We start from the raw sequence: 14,742 nt of genomic DNA, 5'->3' as shown, positions 1-14,742 counted from the left end.
ACCTTCATGTCCTTCCTTATTTCAGTACAACTCAATGTGAGTTCAATGTGAAGCAGGGAGATGGGATAGGGAAAAAGGATAGCTTCAATCTCTGCTCTGCTCTTTGTCAGCTGTGTGACACTAGACACTTACTCAGTCCTTCTGAGCCTTGACTCATCTCAGTGAAAATGTTGAATGCCAACAGGAGAGGTAGGGAAGGACTGGCCAATGAGGCAGAAGGAAATCAAGGAGAGTGTGACACACAGAAGCCAAGAGAAGAAAGTGTCTTCAGGAGGGAGTGGTCAAACATGCTGAAAGTTGCTGCAAAGATGGGTAAGAGAAGTTCCCACAGCAGCTGGCACCATGGAGGAATGCATCAAGACACAGACCAAGATTTCTAAATTGTTCCTGGTCCATCACTTCGAAATCATGGGATATCTTTAAAAAAGAAAAGAAAAAGATAGCATCATTAATTACTGCATTGTTTTAAGAAACTTCTTTACCAAGGTCTTATTTGCGTATTAAAACAAAACAAAGTCTGGGAACAAATTTTCACAACTCTGGTTCTACCTCTCAGTTTCAGCAATTTCTAGTTTCTCTGTGTCCATGTGAGGGAGAATCCTAAGGGATGAGAGTAAAAGTAAACCTCGACCACATAACTCAAGGTGGGTTTAGAAACATTTCCTCTTCCTTGTAAGTGCATCTGATAACAATATTTTCCATAATGACGTGCAACAGGTCTTTCAAATGCAGTCATTTCATGGCTAGCCTGAATTTAGACAAATATAATTTCTGAATACTAAGACAAAAACAAATGCCATAATAAGCTTCGAGGAATGAAAAAAAACTGAGTCCAAGAGTGACAGGATTGGCACAGTTACACAGCTTGTGCATAAGCATGTGCCTGCATCGGCCACCCTAAAACAAACCTCTCTGACTTTCATCTGCTTCCGTCGGAGCACAACTTCCCTCACAAAGTCCATACTCACTGTCTCCACTTTCTGACCACCCATTCACTCTTGTACCAGCTCCAATCTGACTGCCTTCTCCATCACTCACAAATAAATGCACGCATGTCAACATCACAACATCTTTATGCGGTCCAACCCAAAGGTCACTTCTCTCCCTCCCCTTTACACACCCCTCAGCAGCATCCAATACCCCTCTCCCACCTTCTTCACCTTCTGTCCTGGCTTCTGGTGTCCAGGTTTTCTCTACACTAATTTCCCCAGCTCCTCTGCTGACTCTTCATCTTCCTCTCAAGCTCTTCTCTCACTTTCCTCTCTCCTTGGTGATTTCAGTGTGCTCAGATTTTAAAGTATTTATAGGCCAAATGTTCCAATCTCTCCAGTGAGCTCCTGACTTGTAGACCCCACTGAGTTCTCAATATTGGACAGCTATTTGGGCATGTCAAACAGAATGCACGCAAAACTGGAATCTTTGCTTTCCCCTCCAAAGCGTGTCCCTCTCATAGTCTGTGCTATCTCACTCAGCTGCTCAAGTCAAAAGCCGAGAAATCATTCTGGGCACTCTCATTTGCCTTTTCTCCACATTCGATTGACCGTAGGCCTGCCAGTCTCACTGCCAAAACATGTCTCAAACAGGTCTGCTTCTTGTATCTGTCACTGCCACCACCAGGAAACCTATTATGGATGACTGCAGAGTTCTAACCCTGCTCATTGCTCTCTATGTGCTGCCTGCATCCATTCAACACAAGAGCCAGAGGAGCACTGTAAACCCACAAGACAGAGCATGAGCCTTCCCTGCTGAAGGCCCTGCCATGGCTTTCACAGCGCTGGGAAGAAGGCTCTTGGACCTGGCTTCTGCCTTCTTCCCTGCACTTCCAGCCATACTACCTTCCTCTCTGTCTCTCTGCACCAACATGCCAAGCCCTTTCCTACCTCAGGGCCTTCCTGCATCTCCCAGAGGCTTTACTCAACCATAAATCACTGTGTTCCCTTTGCCCCACTTCTCACCACTTATAACTAGCTGTGCACAGGACAGTGTCCCTGCTAAGTGGAAGCTTCGTGAGAACAGGGCCCCTGTCCATGTGAGTGTAGCCGTTCCACTAGCCAAGTGAACAGATGCGAGAATAGCGGTGCTGGATGGGGACTGCAAGGCTCCTGGCTGGTTCTCCTGAACAATGGTGAGTCAGCTTTGGTGGCAGCCGTTAGCATGTGAGCAGGGCCTTCTCTGTAGGAAGAGCTGCCATGCTGCACGAAAGCGCCATCCTCCAGGGTCAGACTGGGCTCAGCAGTTCCCTCAGACTTGGGCCCCCAAGGGCAGTCACTACAGAGTGGGGGGTTTATTTAAAAACAGTGACAGCAGGGGGCTGGAGCTCTGTCAGGCAGGCTTCTGCCCAGGAAGTGGCCTGGCCTTGGGGGTTGCCATCTAAAGTGGGGGTGATTCCTGGTTGGCCGCCTTCCCACCTGTCTGATTGTGGATTCCAAACACTTGGCTCTAGTCTAGAGGGGGCAGGATGAAAGCTTCTGTTGCCATAGTAACTGCAGTCCAAGGCCTAGGCTGGAGGTTTCAGATAAACAACTATTCAGAGAAGTGAAGACAAGGAACAAAGGAGAGAGAGACAAAAATGGGAAAAAAGGCAAGAAGTAATCCTACAGGTGCTGCAAGACACTCTGAAAACAAAACTGTGGAGCTGGGAGTAGAATCCTCCCACAGGAGTGGCCTCCTGCTGTGACAGATCCGGAACAAAAGGCCCCATTGACACAAACATCTGTTACTACTAAACACTTAGGAATCAATATTTCCTAAAGGTTTTTTTTTTCCTTTTTGACTTTAAAGGGTCACTGTCTGCCAGGCTACCAGACCCACCCTTCTCCAACGCCCCAGCCACCGCATGAAGTGACTATTAGAACTTCAATAAAAAATTTGGTCCCTGAAATGGCCTTGTGATAGTTTTTTCCTCAATAGAGACACCAGGAAAATGTCAGAAGGCAAATCCAAACCCACACACTGAAAGATTTGAAACATAACAATCGCATCTTTGGTAGGATGAGTAACCTAGTCCAGTCTAATTTTAAAAGGACACAGCAGATTTAAAACATGGCCTAAATGTGTATTGAAGAGAAGGGGAATCAGGAGGGAAAGCAGAGAACGTTGATGGATCACATGGTGCTTTACCTCAACACCTGCATCTCCTCTGGGGAGTTCCGCAACTCGTCTTGAAGGCGACGCCGGCGCAGGCAGGCCCGCAGCTCCTGCTGTTCCTGGGCCTCAGTGGGGGCCAGCTGCTTAAGCAATAGACACACAAATACACATGCACAAGACACAGTCATTGTTGTCCTCCTGCAAGGTCAGAGCCACCCAATGAAGTAGCTGGCTTTACTTCAGGGAGGATAGTAAACACAGGCTACCTGCTGCACCTTGCACCCCATCAGAAAAGCCAGGAGGCCAAAGTGGCCTCTTAGGTCCACAAACGAAGAACCAACTGTTTATTCTCTTGCTGCCTGTTTGGGAAGCACCCCCTGGTCCAGGAACCCCACCCCATCCCCACCCCTCCCTGGAGACAGCAGGCTTCCCTGAAGGCCATTTCCACTCTGATTCCATCCAGCCCTTTCCTGCTTTGTCTTTCTGCACAGGGTGGGGAAGGTCCCTCCATTTACCTATTTCCCCAACCCTCAGTTTTGTTAAGGGCTGTTTACAGTGCATCCTGCTAATGCAGCCCAGATGATTCTGTTTGCATATAACCAGAAATAGTGCACTGCCTGGATTCACTCTGTGGGCACAGGAGGCCACTGCACCCTGCTCTCTGTCACTCATGTGCTGACTAGGTCCATGGCTATAATCTCCTTAAGGAGGTACTGGGGAGGAAATGTCTGTATCTGGAGGCACTTCTGGAAATTAAAGGTCTCTAACAGTTCATTCAACAGATATTTACAGAGTCTCCACTAGGCCCTGGCGATACTACAGACGCAACCCCTACCCCACGGAGCCTAGCATGTGGCAGGGGCGGAGGCGTGGGGGAGTGTGGAATAAGGACACTAACATCAGAGTGCAGTGCTGACAGAGGTGAAGGAAGAAGCCAAATGCCCCCTGGCCAACCAGAGTGCTCAGAAGGCTTTCCTGAGAAGGTGGTAGGACCTGAGTTGATCTCCAGGGAAAGCAGGAGTCAACCGGGGGAGGAGGAATTCAGGAAGAGGGAAAGCATGGGCAAGGCTTGTCCCCGCATCCGAAATTCATTTTGAAGCTCTCACTCCAAATGTGACTGTATTGGACATGGGGCTTTTTCTTTTTTATACTCACAAGATGATAACTGATTTTAGGTAGGGAAGGAAAGTGGGAGGAAGGGAGGGAGAGGGAGAGAGTGAAAGTGAGAGATAAGCATCGATGTGAGAGAGATACATTGATTAGATGACTCTCATACACACTCTAACCAGGGATGGAACCTGCAACTGGGTGTGTGCCCTGACCAGGAATTGAACCTGCAACCTTTTGGTGTATGGCAGTGGTCCCCAACCTTTTTGGCACCAGGGACCGGTTTCATGGAAGACAATTTTTCCACAGACTGGGGACGGGGATGGCTTTATAGCCCGCCACCAGATGCAGTTTAATTGTCATTTACCATTCACTGATAGGGCTTTGATACGAGTCTGCAAGCGACTGATTTATTACGGTCTCTGTGCAGTCAAACCTCTCTGCTTATGATAATCTGTGTTTGCAGCCACTCCCCAGTGCTAGCATCACATCCTCAGCTCCACCTCAGGTCATCAGTCATTAGATTCTCATAAGGAGTGTGCAACCTAGATCTCTTGCATGTGAAGTTTACAGTAGGATTCGCGCTCCTACGAGAATCTAATGCTGTCACTGATCTGACAGGAGGCAGAGCTCAGGCAGTAATTCGTGGGATGGGAAGAGGCTGTAAATACAGATGAAGCTTCCTCTCTAGCCAGCCACTCACCGCTCACCTCCTGCTGTGCTCACCTTCTGCTGTGTGGCCTGGTTTCTAATAGGCCACAGAGGTACTTGTCCATGGCCCAGGGGCTGGGGACCCCTGGTGTATGGGATGATGCTCCAACCAACTGAGCCACCCAGCCGGGGTGTAAATAGGGCTTTTAAAAAGGCAATTGAGGATAGTAAGGTCATAGAGGTAGGGCCCTAATTCAGTAGGACTAGTGTCCTTATAAGAAGAGACACCAGCCTCCCCACTTTTCTCTCTATCCCTCCCTCCCACCCTCCCTCTCTCTCTCTCTCCCCCTCCCCCCTCACTTCTCCCTCTCCCTATCCCTCTCTCTTCATGTGCAAAGAGGACACAGTGAGAAGGTGGCCATCACCAAGCCAGACAAGAGAGAAATCAAGCCTGTCAGCACCTTGGTCTTGGACTTCCACCCTCCAGAACTGTGAGATAACCAATGTGTATTTAAGCTTCCCAGTCTTTGCTATTTTGTTATGGCAGCCAGGCTGCTTAAGACAACTGTGAAAAAGTTTAGACTTTATCCAGGTTGATGACAAGTTGTAAGATTCAATCTTGCAACTAACTCAATTCACTTTTCTCTACAGAATGCCACTCTGAGCAGAATGTGGATTTCTCTCTCCTGTCCAATGACTTCCTACTTCCCAACTTTGCTATGCTTGCTAATTAATGCTCAGTGCTGCAGACTGACCAACGTGACCTCACTCTGTCTCCACTGGGGAATCCAACTGCTGACCAGGAGAGTCCTGTGAGGTGCCCCCCACCACCTTTGCCCTGAAGAGCACTCCTTTCCTGCTTGGAAGTTCTGCTGTGGGCACTTGTCAAGGACCAGTAGCAGCTCAGTCTTACTCACCCTTCAAGGAAGGAGTCAAGAGGGATGGATGTGCTTGGGAAATATTTCCAAACTTTGTGCCGATTCTAGAATGGCCACTTTCCCTCAGGGGTGTTTGTGTTTTCACATACTGAGAGTTACTGCATGCACCCCAAAGGATGATGAGCTGAGCTGCCCCCTACACCAGGTCAGGGGAAAAGAAGGGATGAGAAGCCTCAGCTCCTACTTCGCCTTGGAGCCCTTGTCAGAAGTCACCTTCAATGGGACTTCCTGGGTCTTCTCAGACCTGGTCTCTCCCACCTTAGAACTTCCACAATGTTTGGTGTTTACCCCTCTTTCATATCTTATTTTCTTCTTCCTTCCCTTTTGTGCTTTTCTTACCTCCTCAATTAGACTATGACCACTTTCAGACCAGGGCTGTGTCTTACTCATCCTTTTATTCCTATAAATCAAGCACAGAACAGACACAGGGAAGGTGTGCAGCTGTGATATGCAGCCAGGCCAGCTTGGTGCCTGCGTTGGTAAGACGGATGTATTCAGGGCGGTTAGAGGCATGACCCCTGAAGAGTCTCAGAAGTGACCCCCTGGGAGTTCAGGCAGTGGGAAGGGTAAAAGAGGAGTGCTCTCTGGGGATAGAGGAGACGGAAAAATTGTCATCAGATGCCTGAAATACATTCATGGTTACCAAGAATAGCACATATCTGATTGTCTCAGAATGGATGTACCCCAGGGAAGGGATGGTGATAGAGGCACACTTACAGGAAACTATTTAACCCTTGCTGAATGCCTACAATGTGTCTGACACTGTGCTAGGCTCATTTACACATTATCCTATTTTCACACCCATTTTTCAAATGAAGAAACTAAGGCTTAGGGAAGCTGGTGAACAGCAGAGCTGGGATTCTAAGCCTGGTCAGACTCTGCACCCAGCTACTTTCCTTTAATCTGCTGTGTGGCCTCTCTTCATGGGACCCTCTGTGACAGACAAACACACTGCTAGCTCTACAGAGGTGGGAGGCTGAGCAAGGCACAGCTCTACTTTGAAAGAGATCATAGTCTAGCTGTGAGAATAGAAGTAAGAAAAAGGGAGTGGGGAAAAAAAGAGGTAAGTTAGTACCAAATACCATGGGAGTTCAAAGTTTCTAGAAGAGTAGTATTGAGTTGTGAGTGGAATGATCAGTCTGGGCTATCCAGAGAATGTGACCCTGAGTTAAATGGTAAAAAATAAATAGGATTTCAAAAGGTAGAAGGAACTTGTAGGAAATCATACAGGTATTGAACAAACTTGGGGACTTTGGAAAATGTTAAATAGTTGCAAGTATAAGGAGCAGAAATGGGAGGGAAACAAGTAACCAAATATTAGGAACAAGAAAATAAGCAGGAAGTGGTTTAGCTGCCATATCCTCGTTAGAATTGGTGGCCAATTTTTAAACTAGAGGCTGTCCTGGGAATGTGCTGACTAGGTCTGGCCTCTGGGTATATTGGTTTACAGAATATTTTTTAAATTAGTAAATTTCACAGAAAAATCCAAATTTTTAACTTCCTTTAAAAAACTAGAGTCTAAGCTATCTTGAGTCCTCCTTTCAACATGACAATTGGTTAAAGTTGAGGACCCACCCACTGGATCCCAATTTGCCACAGTTGTCACCATTCCCTAATCTTTAACAACAACCACTTCATTCTTCATTTCTTGCCACCAAACATCTGAGATTATGATTGAGATTATAACTTGTAATCTCATTGTTTAGCAAAACAAAAGACAGTAAATATCACATAACCACAATGTCATAATCTCTGAGTAACCACAGCATAATCTTTTTTGCAAGTCTTTGCTCAAATGTCCCCTTATCAGAAATGCCTTCTCTGATGGAGCCTTCTAAAACAGCGTTTCCCCAACCACTTTGCTTCATTGTCTTCCTACTACTCATCAGTACCTGACACATTACATGTGTTTGTCAATTCTCTCTCCTATGGCTCTATTGTGAACCCCACAGGGCAGGGGCGTCCCTTCTTGTTTGTACAGCTCTCTCCCAGTAAAAAAGAACAGTGTCTAATGCATAATAAACACTCAGTACATATCTGTTGAATGAACCAATGACTATGACTAGAATTTGACTCCAGAAGTGAAATGTTTAGGGTCACTTTAAACCTACCTTCTGTGCTTTCGCCCAGAATACATCTTCCAGGTGAGTGGCAAACCCTTCACTCAGCCACTCTTCCGTCCAATCACGGGCCCCGATGGCTAGGCCAAACCAGGAGTGAGCAATTTCATGGCAGAGACGGATCCCACAAAGATGGCTCCCTCCAGTCAAGGTGCTCTGAGAGAGGAAGACAATGTGTGGGCTGTGGATAATGGTGGAGAAAATACAGAGTCTTGTTAGAGCCTGTTGGATGGCTGCCCCAGGGGGCGGCGTGCTCAGCCTGGCACTATTACTATATGCACGCGAGATCATGTCAGATAGGCTTGCAGCTCAGAGGCTTCTAGAAATACAGAAAGCGGCAGTTTACATCTCTGGCAGCGGTTCAAGTTACCGTTTTTGCCAAGCAGTCATCTCCGTCATCAACGGCTATTACCTGTAATAAGTAACCTGCAGCCCAGTTTTACACTGGAGAAATTACAATGCAATGGAAGCGTTTACTTGGAAATCTGGGCTGTAAAAGAGAGCAGGTGTGAGAGTGTGAAGCCCATGCTGTCAAAAAATGATCAAAGAAGACCCTTCAGCCAAAAGTCCGAGCGCCTTACAAACAAATTGACAAGTCATGCAGAAGGACAGGAAAAGCCAAGAAGAATGGAACCCAAATTTTTCCATTTCAGACTGGGGCTGGTTACAGAGTTAACAAACTAACAGGTGCCAGGAATGGGTGACTTTTCCTGGATGCTCAGATAAAAGTTGAGACTCTGCAAGGCAAAGACTGTCAATGGAATCACCTCCCATCTGCAGATGCTTACATATTCACATGGCATAAAAAAATTACACAGAGAAAGAGATAGGAGGGAATTAACCTACCCAGGTGTGCAAACGGCCCCAGGGCTGGCACCAGCCAGGGAGATTTATCTAATCTCATTTTCCATACTTTGTTTTGAAACCCAAAATACCATGATTAGAACCGCACAGATGAAATGGGAGGGAGGGAGGCTGAAGAGAGAAGAGGCAAACAGAATACCTCCTATGCTTCTATCTTCAGCCTTTCTCATTATCCAGGACTTGTTTACGGTCTTGTTAATGAAGAATTTGCTTTTTTTTTTTTTTTTTAAATCTCTCCATCAATTGAAAAAAAAAAAAACAGTTGTGAAACCTCACGAATTAAGAAACTGTACACACACTGGTTCCTTCCTTCAAAAGCCATTTGTGAGCCATCATGTGTGCTCAGCACAAGCCAGGACTGCTTGCAGATTTGTCCTCCGCCCCCATGGCCACCAGTAGAGAAAACCCCACCTGTACTTTTCTTGCACAACATCCCCCATTCAGCTCAGAGAGCCCAATTGAAATCACGGAGTCACATGCCAAAATAGACAGCTTTTATGTGAAATAATAACAGGGCAGACACGCAAATAAAAAAGCTTCTGCCAGGCTCCCAGCAGAATCCACCAGAAATTCCAGATAACAAACGGGAGTTGGTGGCATTTAGGACACAGGGGCATTTAGGACCCCGGGGCACCCACAGCATTTCAGAGCACTAATTTGGGAAGAAAAGGAAGGAAGGAAGGGAGGAAAAAGGGAAGGGAGGAAGAGAACTGAGAGGCACAGGAGCTGAAAACTTCCTCTTACTGAGACAGTGACCTGTGGAGAAGACAAACTGTGCAACCTGGTACTTTCGGTAAATGACCCCTCGCCCTGGCATGTGCAGTGCTACAAAGAAAAGCCACAGAAATGTACCAAGTAAATAACATTCCAGACATACTGTTGGCAGCACTTCACCCTTTTGGCTAAAACAAAACACAAGTAACATCAGGCCTTATAAACAGCTCAAAGACAAGCCTGCATCAGAAGGGTCTGGCAGCCAGAGACCCGGGTGACGCACTGGCGCACGGTGGTTACAGGGCCTCTAAGGGTGACCTGTCTGTTCCACCCAGGAACGATACACAAGCTGATGACTGTTCATGGAAAAAAATGCCTGCCCTGTCCGTGCTAACCTGCTCACTGCTTTTTCCCAGTGAGGAAGCGGGGAAGCCTAGGCAAGGCCCATTTATGCAAATATGAAAGTCTGGGATGGCCTGAAGGAATGCACAAAAGCAGCTGGGTGTGGGGGGGAGGGACATCGTGTGTCCCTGCCCTTTAATTGTTCCCCTCCAGCACTCTTTCTCCACCAGATCCTCTACCCCACCTGCCAGCAACTTGGGAAACACAACCCCGGCCCTGGTGCAGCTAGGTTGGGCTCAGGACAGGCCTTGGCATTGCTGGAATCCCACCTAAATTCCGGCTTCCCATCCTCAATCCTTTCTTCCTGGCTGGGGATAAATGTATTTCCTGCTGTCCTCTGAGAAAGACGGAAACTTAAACATCCTCCTACACAGGAAGGAAGGGCATTTTATTGGACATAAATGACCCAACCTATTATCAGTGGGAAAACGTGAACTTCTGCCTGAAAAGCAATTTTCCAGTGGAGAACCAGACCCCAAATCCTCCTGCAGTGGAGTATGACCTGCTGTCTAAGGCTGGGTTTTACCTGCAGGCTACTCTGGGGATTGGTTATATTTCCTTCTGAAGGAAATGGCTTCTTTCTAAAAACTAAATTAAAACATGGAGTGAGGTTTTGATAGCCTTTCTCAAGGATTGTTAACAAAATCCTGACATAAAAGGACCAATAAAATACTCTTTCAAGGAGAATTTCCTCCTCCTTTTGACTGTAAATACATATCAGAATTTCTCATGTTAGGTACAATTTGTAAATGTTTTTTTCAACAGTGAGTGAAGAAAAGTATAAAGCTCATAAGTTCACTTCAAGGAGAAATATTAAATATCCCTTTACCATGCCCACCTTCAAAACAGAAAGAGTGAGTCAGAATTTTCTACACCTACCTTAACCTTGATTTATAAGTGTCACCCCTGGGCTCCTCTCAGAATCTTACTCACGGCCTAATCAGCCAGCAGCCCATCAGTTTCCCTCTGACAGCGCCCATTTGAAAACAGCTTTCCTTTTTTCTTTTTTCTCCCTGAAAGGGCCTGTGTCAATTGCCTCTACAAATGCCAAATTGTCGATTCATCATCATTACAGAGGACGAAAGATAATCACTAGAACGACATCTTCATCAGAAAAATGATTCTTTCTTTTTTTTAATTGTAGAGAAAATTTATCATTTTTCCCAAGTAAGAGATGGGCAGGAAAATAATATTTTCAACTCTCAAAAAGCACACGTCCTCTTGCTTGTGTTCTCCATAATAATTTCTCTTTCGCTACAAGTGCTGGAGGAGGACCACAGGGGCAGAGCAGGGGCAGTGTGGAGAGACTGCAGGGTGCATGTTCTCATTCTTTCCAAGGAGACCACCAGCAAGGCTGCCTCCCTGCAAAGGCTACAAAGGTTTTTGCATGTCTGCCACTCTGCCCTTCCGAGATTAAAAATACTATTTTTGGTCTGAAGAAGTTTTCTTAACACTGTTCCTAAAAACTACCTCTCCACTCAGATTAGAAGGCTAATTTAAAAGATGCTTCCACCAGAGGAGGAAGGAGTGCCTTCATTACTCTCAGGAGCTGCTACAGTCCTTTGGGAGGAATTCAGTTTGGGGTGGAAATGAAGAATTTCATCAGATCTTAAGTAGCAGCTGATTGTGATTTACTTCTGCTTTGTCCAGAGAGACAGGACCAGCATGGGCCACGTTGCTGCTCAGCACTTAAGGGCTCAGGCTGCCTCAGCTGGTCAGAGCGGGCTGCCGGTGGGACCAAGAGGACAGGAAATAGCTTTTGGTTTAGGACAAGGGGAGCCCTAGGCCACCCTGCCATTATCCTGGAGCAGATACCAGTTCCCCTCAGGGGAAGCACATTCACTTTTTATACAGATCCCTGGGAGATGTGTCCAGGAAATGGAGATGCATCCAAAAAATAGATTTACATTAATCAAATTTGAACTTCTCATGGGTTCAGAGTTTTTCTCAATTTCAATGACATGTGGAGCCCAATTTCCCATTATAGAAAGGAAGGAAGAACCAAGAAAGAGGAAAACTGAAGCTCCTTTCCCTCCAAAGTCAAAGTGAATTGTTCTAAACATCTCATAACCACATGAAAGCAACTTTTGCGTACCTGACCTAATTACTTGCTAATTTAATTTGGACAACTGTATAGTAGACTCATAGAAACCTGGGGCAATCTGAAAGGGAAGACAAATGTCCTTACCCCTCCCTTAGGTTCAGAACAGGTTTTCTCTTTCCTTCATAAGGTGTGACTTGGTACTCGCCAGTACTTAGAACAAATGCTCAGCTCCTGCCCCTTCATCTCTGCAGTGAAATCCCTCAGTCCCTCTCCTGGATAGTCTAATATAGGAAATGCATCTGTTACCCCAAAGGCAAAGGGACAGCCTGGGTGACCTGGTAGGGTCCCTGCTCCCTTCTGGCTTTCAAACTGCTCTATAGTCAACTTCATCTGCCCCATCTGGCACCCTGCTATCACCACATAGTTAGTCTTTAAACTACAGACCTATTTAGGAGATGAAGGAATGCTCTTTCGGGGACATGAGACGTTCAGTAGCCTGAGGTGGAAACCAGTTCTAAAAACTTGAGGAAAACTTACTACATCTGATCAACATGGGGATTTAGGTTTGAGAGAAACAGATAACATTAGTCAGTGTAAGTTTTTCTTTAAAAATTCTAAATAGCAAATAGGCAGTAAAACGTCTACTCATTTTATCTAAATGAGTTTTGATTTGGAATACCAATGTGACTACAGCAGAGAGTGACTTTGGAAGCCCCAGGTCTGCATTCCAGAGACTCCTACCGAAATCATATCCTCCTTCTAAAGACATATATTATCATAAAGACTCTGTGGTAGGCACTGTATTATACATACATTATCTCATTTAATCTACCCCATGACCTTAGGAGACAGATTTTATTATCCCCATTTTACAGATGATGAAGGCGAGACACAGAGAAGTTAGTAACGAGCTCAAAGTCACACATCTGGCAAGTAATGGAGCAAATACTTTAACTCACTGAAGTCTTATTCTGGTCCATTCTGACAGGGTCACTGGGGTTAGACCTGTGACTTCGGGGCTTCCATCTTTCTATGCCAGCTGAAGCCCAGTGGTCCATCATCTTTGCTCTCCATAAAGCTCCCTCTTCAGAATCCACCCAAGGGAAGCCCTGAGACTTCTGTTCCTTAAATTCACATCACAGCCAGAGCTGGCTTGAGATTACCTGGCCTTTTGATCAACAAAGCTTCAGCTTCTTTTTGGTGAGATGTGGGTAGGAAAGAGGCTAAGTTCCCAAGCATAATACCTGGTTCATCCTAACCCTGTCCTATGCCAGGAGCCCCTCAAGGGACACTGCAAGGGGACGCCTAGACAAACAGGTGCAAGGGTGCTTAGGTCAGTCCCTCATGTATTATACTAGGAGCCTAGGACGGGCAATATGCCAGACTGCCTACTACCTCTCCCCGGCCTCTACATCCTACCCATATTTGCTAAAGCCAACTTTTTTTTCCTAAAAGAACTTTACTTTTTAGAGCTGTTTTAGGTTCACAAATGGAGTAGAAGGTATGGAGATTTCCTTTATACTCTCCGCCCCACACATGCACAGCTTCCCCCACTATCAACATCACTCGCCAGAGTGGAACATGTGTTACAACTAATGAACCTACACTGACTCATCATCACCCAGAGTCCATGGTTTACCTGAGGGTTCACTATTAATGTTATGCGTTCTACGGGTTTGGATAAATGTATAATGACATACTACTATAATATCATGCACAGTGGTTTTACTGTCCTAAAAATCCTCTTATATTCTTTTCAAGGAGAGATGGTTTAAAGCAAGTCACAAACTCAAAGAGCTATGGGAGCTAAGATGAAATGAGGGAAGTGGATAACAAGAACGGGGAATTAGATAATAAGATGAAGGTTGTAGATAAACTGAGGGAAGGTAAGTATACAAGGAGGTAGGGGAAGTAGACAAGGAGATGAGGAAAGTTGAAAAACAGATAAGGAAAGTAGACAAGGAGATGGGAGAAATAGGCCAGGAGAAGAGCGGGGGAGACAACGAAATGGGGGAGGTAGACAAGAAGGTGGAGGAAATAGACAAGGAAATAAGGGAAGTAGACAATAAAATGAGGGAACAGACAAGGAGATGGGTGTATTCAAAAAGAAGATGGGGGAAGCAGAAAATGAAAGGTGATAAGCAGATGAAATAAGGAAAGCAGATAACAAAGGTAGGAAGTAAACAGTAAGATGGGAAGTGGATAACAAGATGAAGAAAGCAAATAAAAAGATTAGGGACATATAAAGGATTTCTGGCCAAGATGGAGGCCCAGGTAGATACCCTTCGCTTCCTAGCACAACCAAAAGAAGGATAACAACCAACTTAAAAACAAAAAACAACCAGAACTGCCAGAAAATCAAAATGCATGGAAGTCCAACAACCAAGGAATTAAAGAAGAAACAATCATCCAGACTGGTAGGAGGGACAGAGATGGGAAGCCGGGGCAGAGAGGACATGTGGCAAGGCAGAGCTAGAGGACTGGGTGGGTGAGGCAGTGGCTGGTGGTCCCACATTCGCTTGTGGATAAGCCAGGAGGAACAACCGGGGACTGAGACAGACCACGCAACCCAGGGTTCCAGCACAGGAAACTAAAGCCTCAAAACCCCTGGCTGAAAAAATACGGGTGGGGGTGTGGTTGGGGCCACAGGAGAAACTCCCAGTCTCAGGAGAGTCCATTGGAGAGACTCACCGGGTCCCAAATGTACACAAACGTACCCACCAGGAACTAGCACAATCCACTTGTGGGAAGCAAGGGAAGTGATGGAAAGTGGAGTAAGGGTCCAGAAAGCAAGCAAGTGGTGTTTTTCCCTCTC

At 46.0% G+C, this 14,742-nt stretch overlaps 1 protein-coding gene across 2 annotated transcripts in view; it reads right to left on the bottom strand.

The window, feature by feature from the left end:
- AOPEP (aminopeptidase O (putative)) overlaps positions 1 to 14,742 on the bottom strand; it is a 402,502-nt gene that overhangs the window by 160,066 nt on the left and 227,694 nt on the right. Inside the window, exons 6-7 of one of the 2 annotated variants that reach the window (XM_054588087.1) lie at positions 7,895 to 8,084; positions 3,121 to 3,230 (exon numbers count right to left, since the gene is read on the bottom strand). In XM_054588087.1, coding sequence (XP_054444062.1) covers positions 3,121 to 3,230; positions 7,895 to 8,084 — 300 coding nt within the window. The remainder of the gene's footprint in view (positions 1 to 3,120; positions 3,231 to 7,894; positions 8,085 to 14,742) is intronic. The other variant, XM_054588088.1, reaches the window with a different exon arrangement.

The sequence above is a fragment of the Pteronotus mesoamericanus genome, unplaced genomic scaffold (genome assembly GCF_021234165.1).
Source record: "Pteronotus mesoamericanus isolate MK-2021 breed Mesoamerican mustached bat unplaced genomic scaffold, CSHL_Meso_final scaffold_125, whole genome shotgun sequence".
Taxonomy (NCBI): Eukaryota; Metazoa; Chordata; class Mammalia; order Chiroptera; family Mormoopidae; genus Pteronotus; species Pteronotus mesoamericanus.
This window is presented reverse-complemented; position numbering and strand designations above follow the sequence as displayed.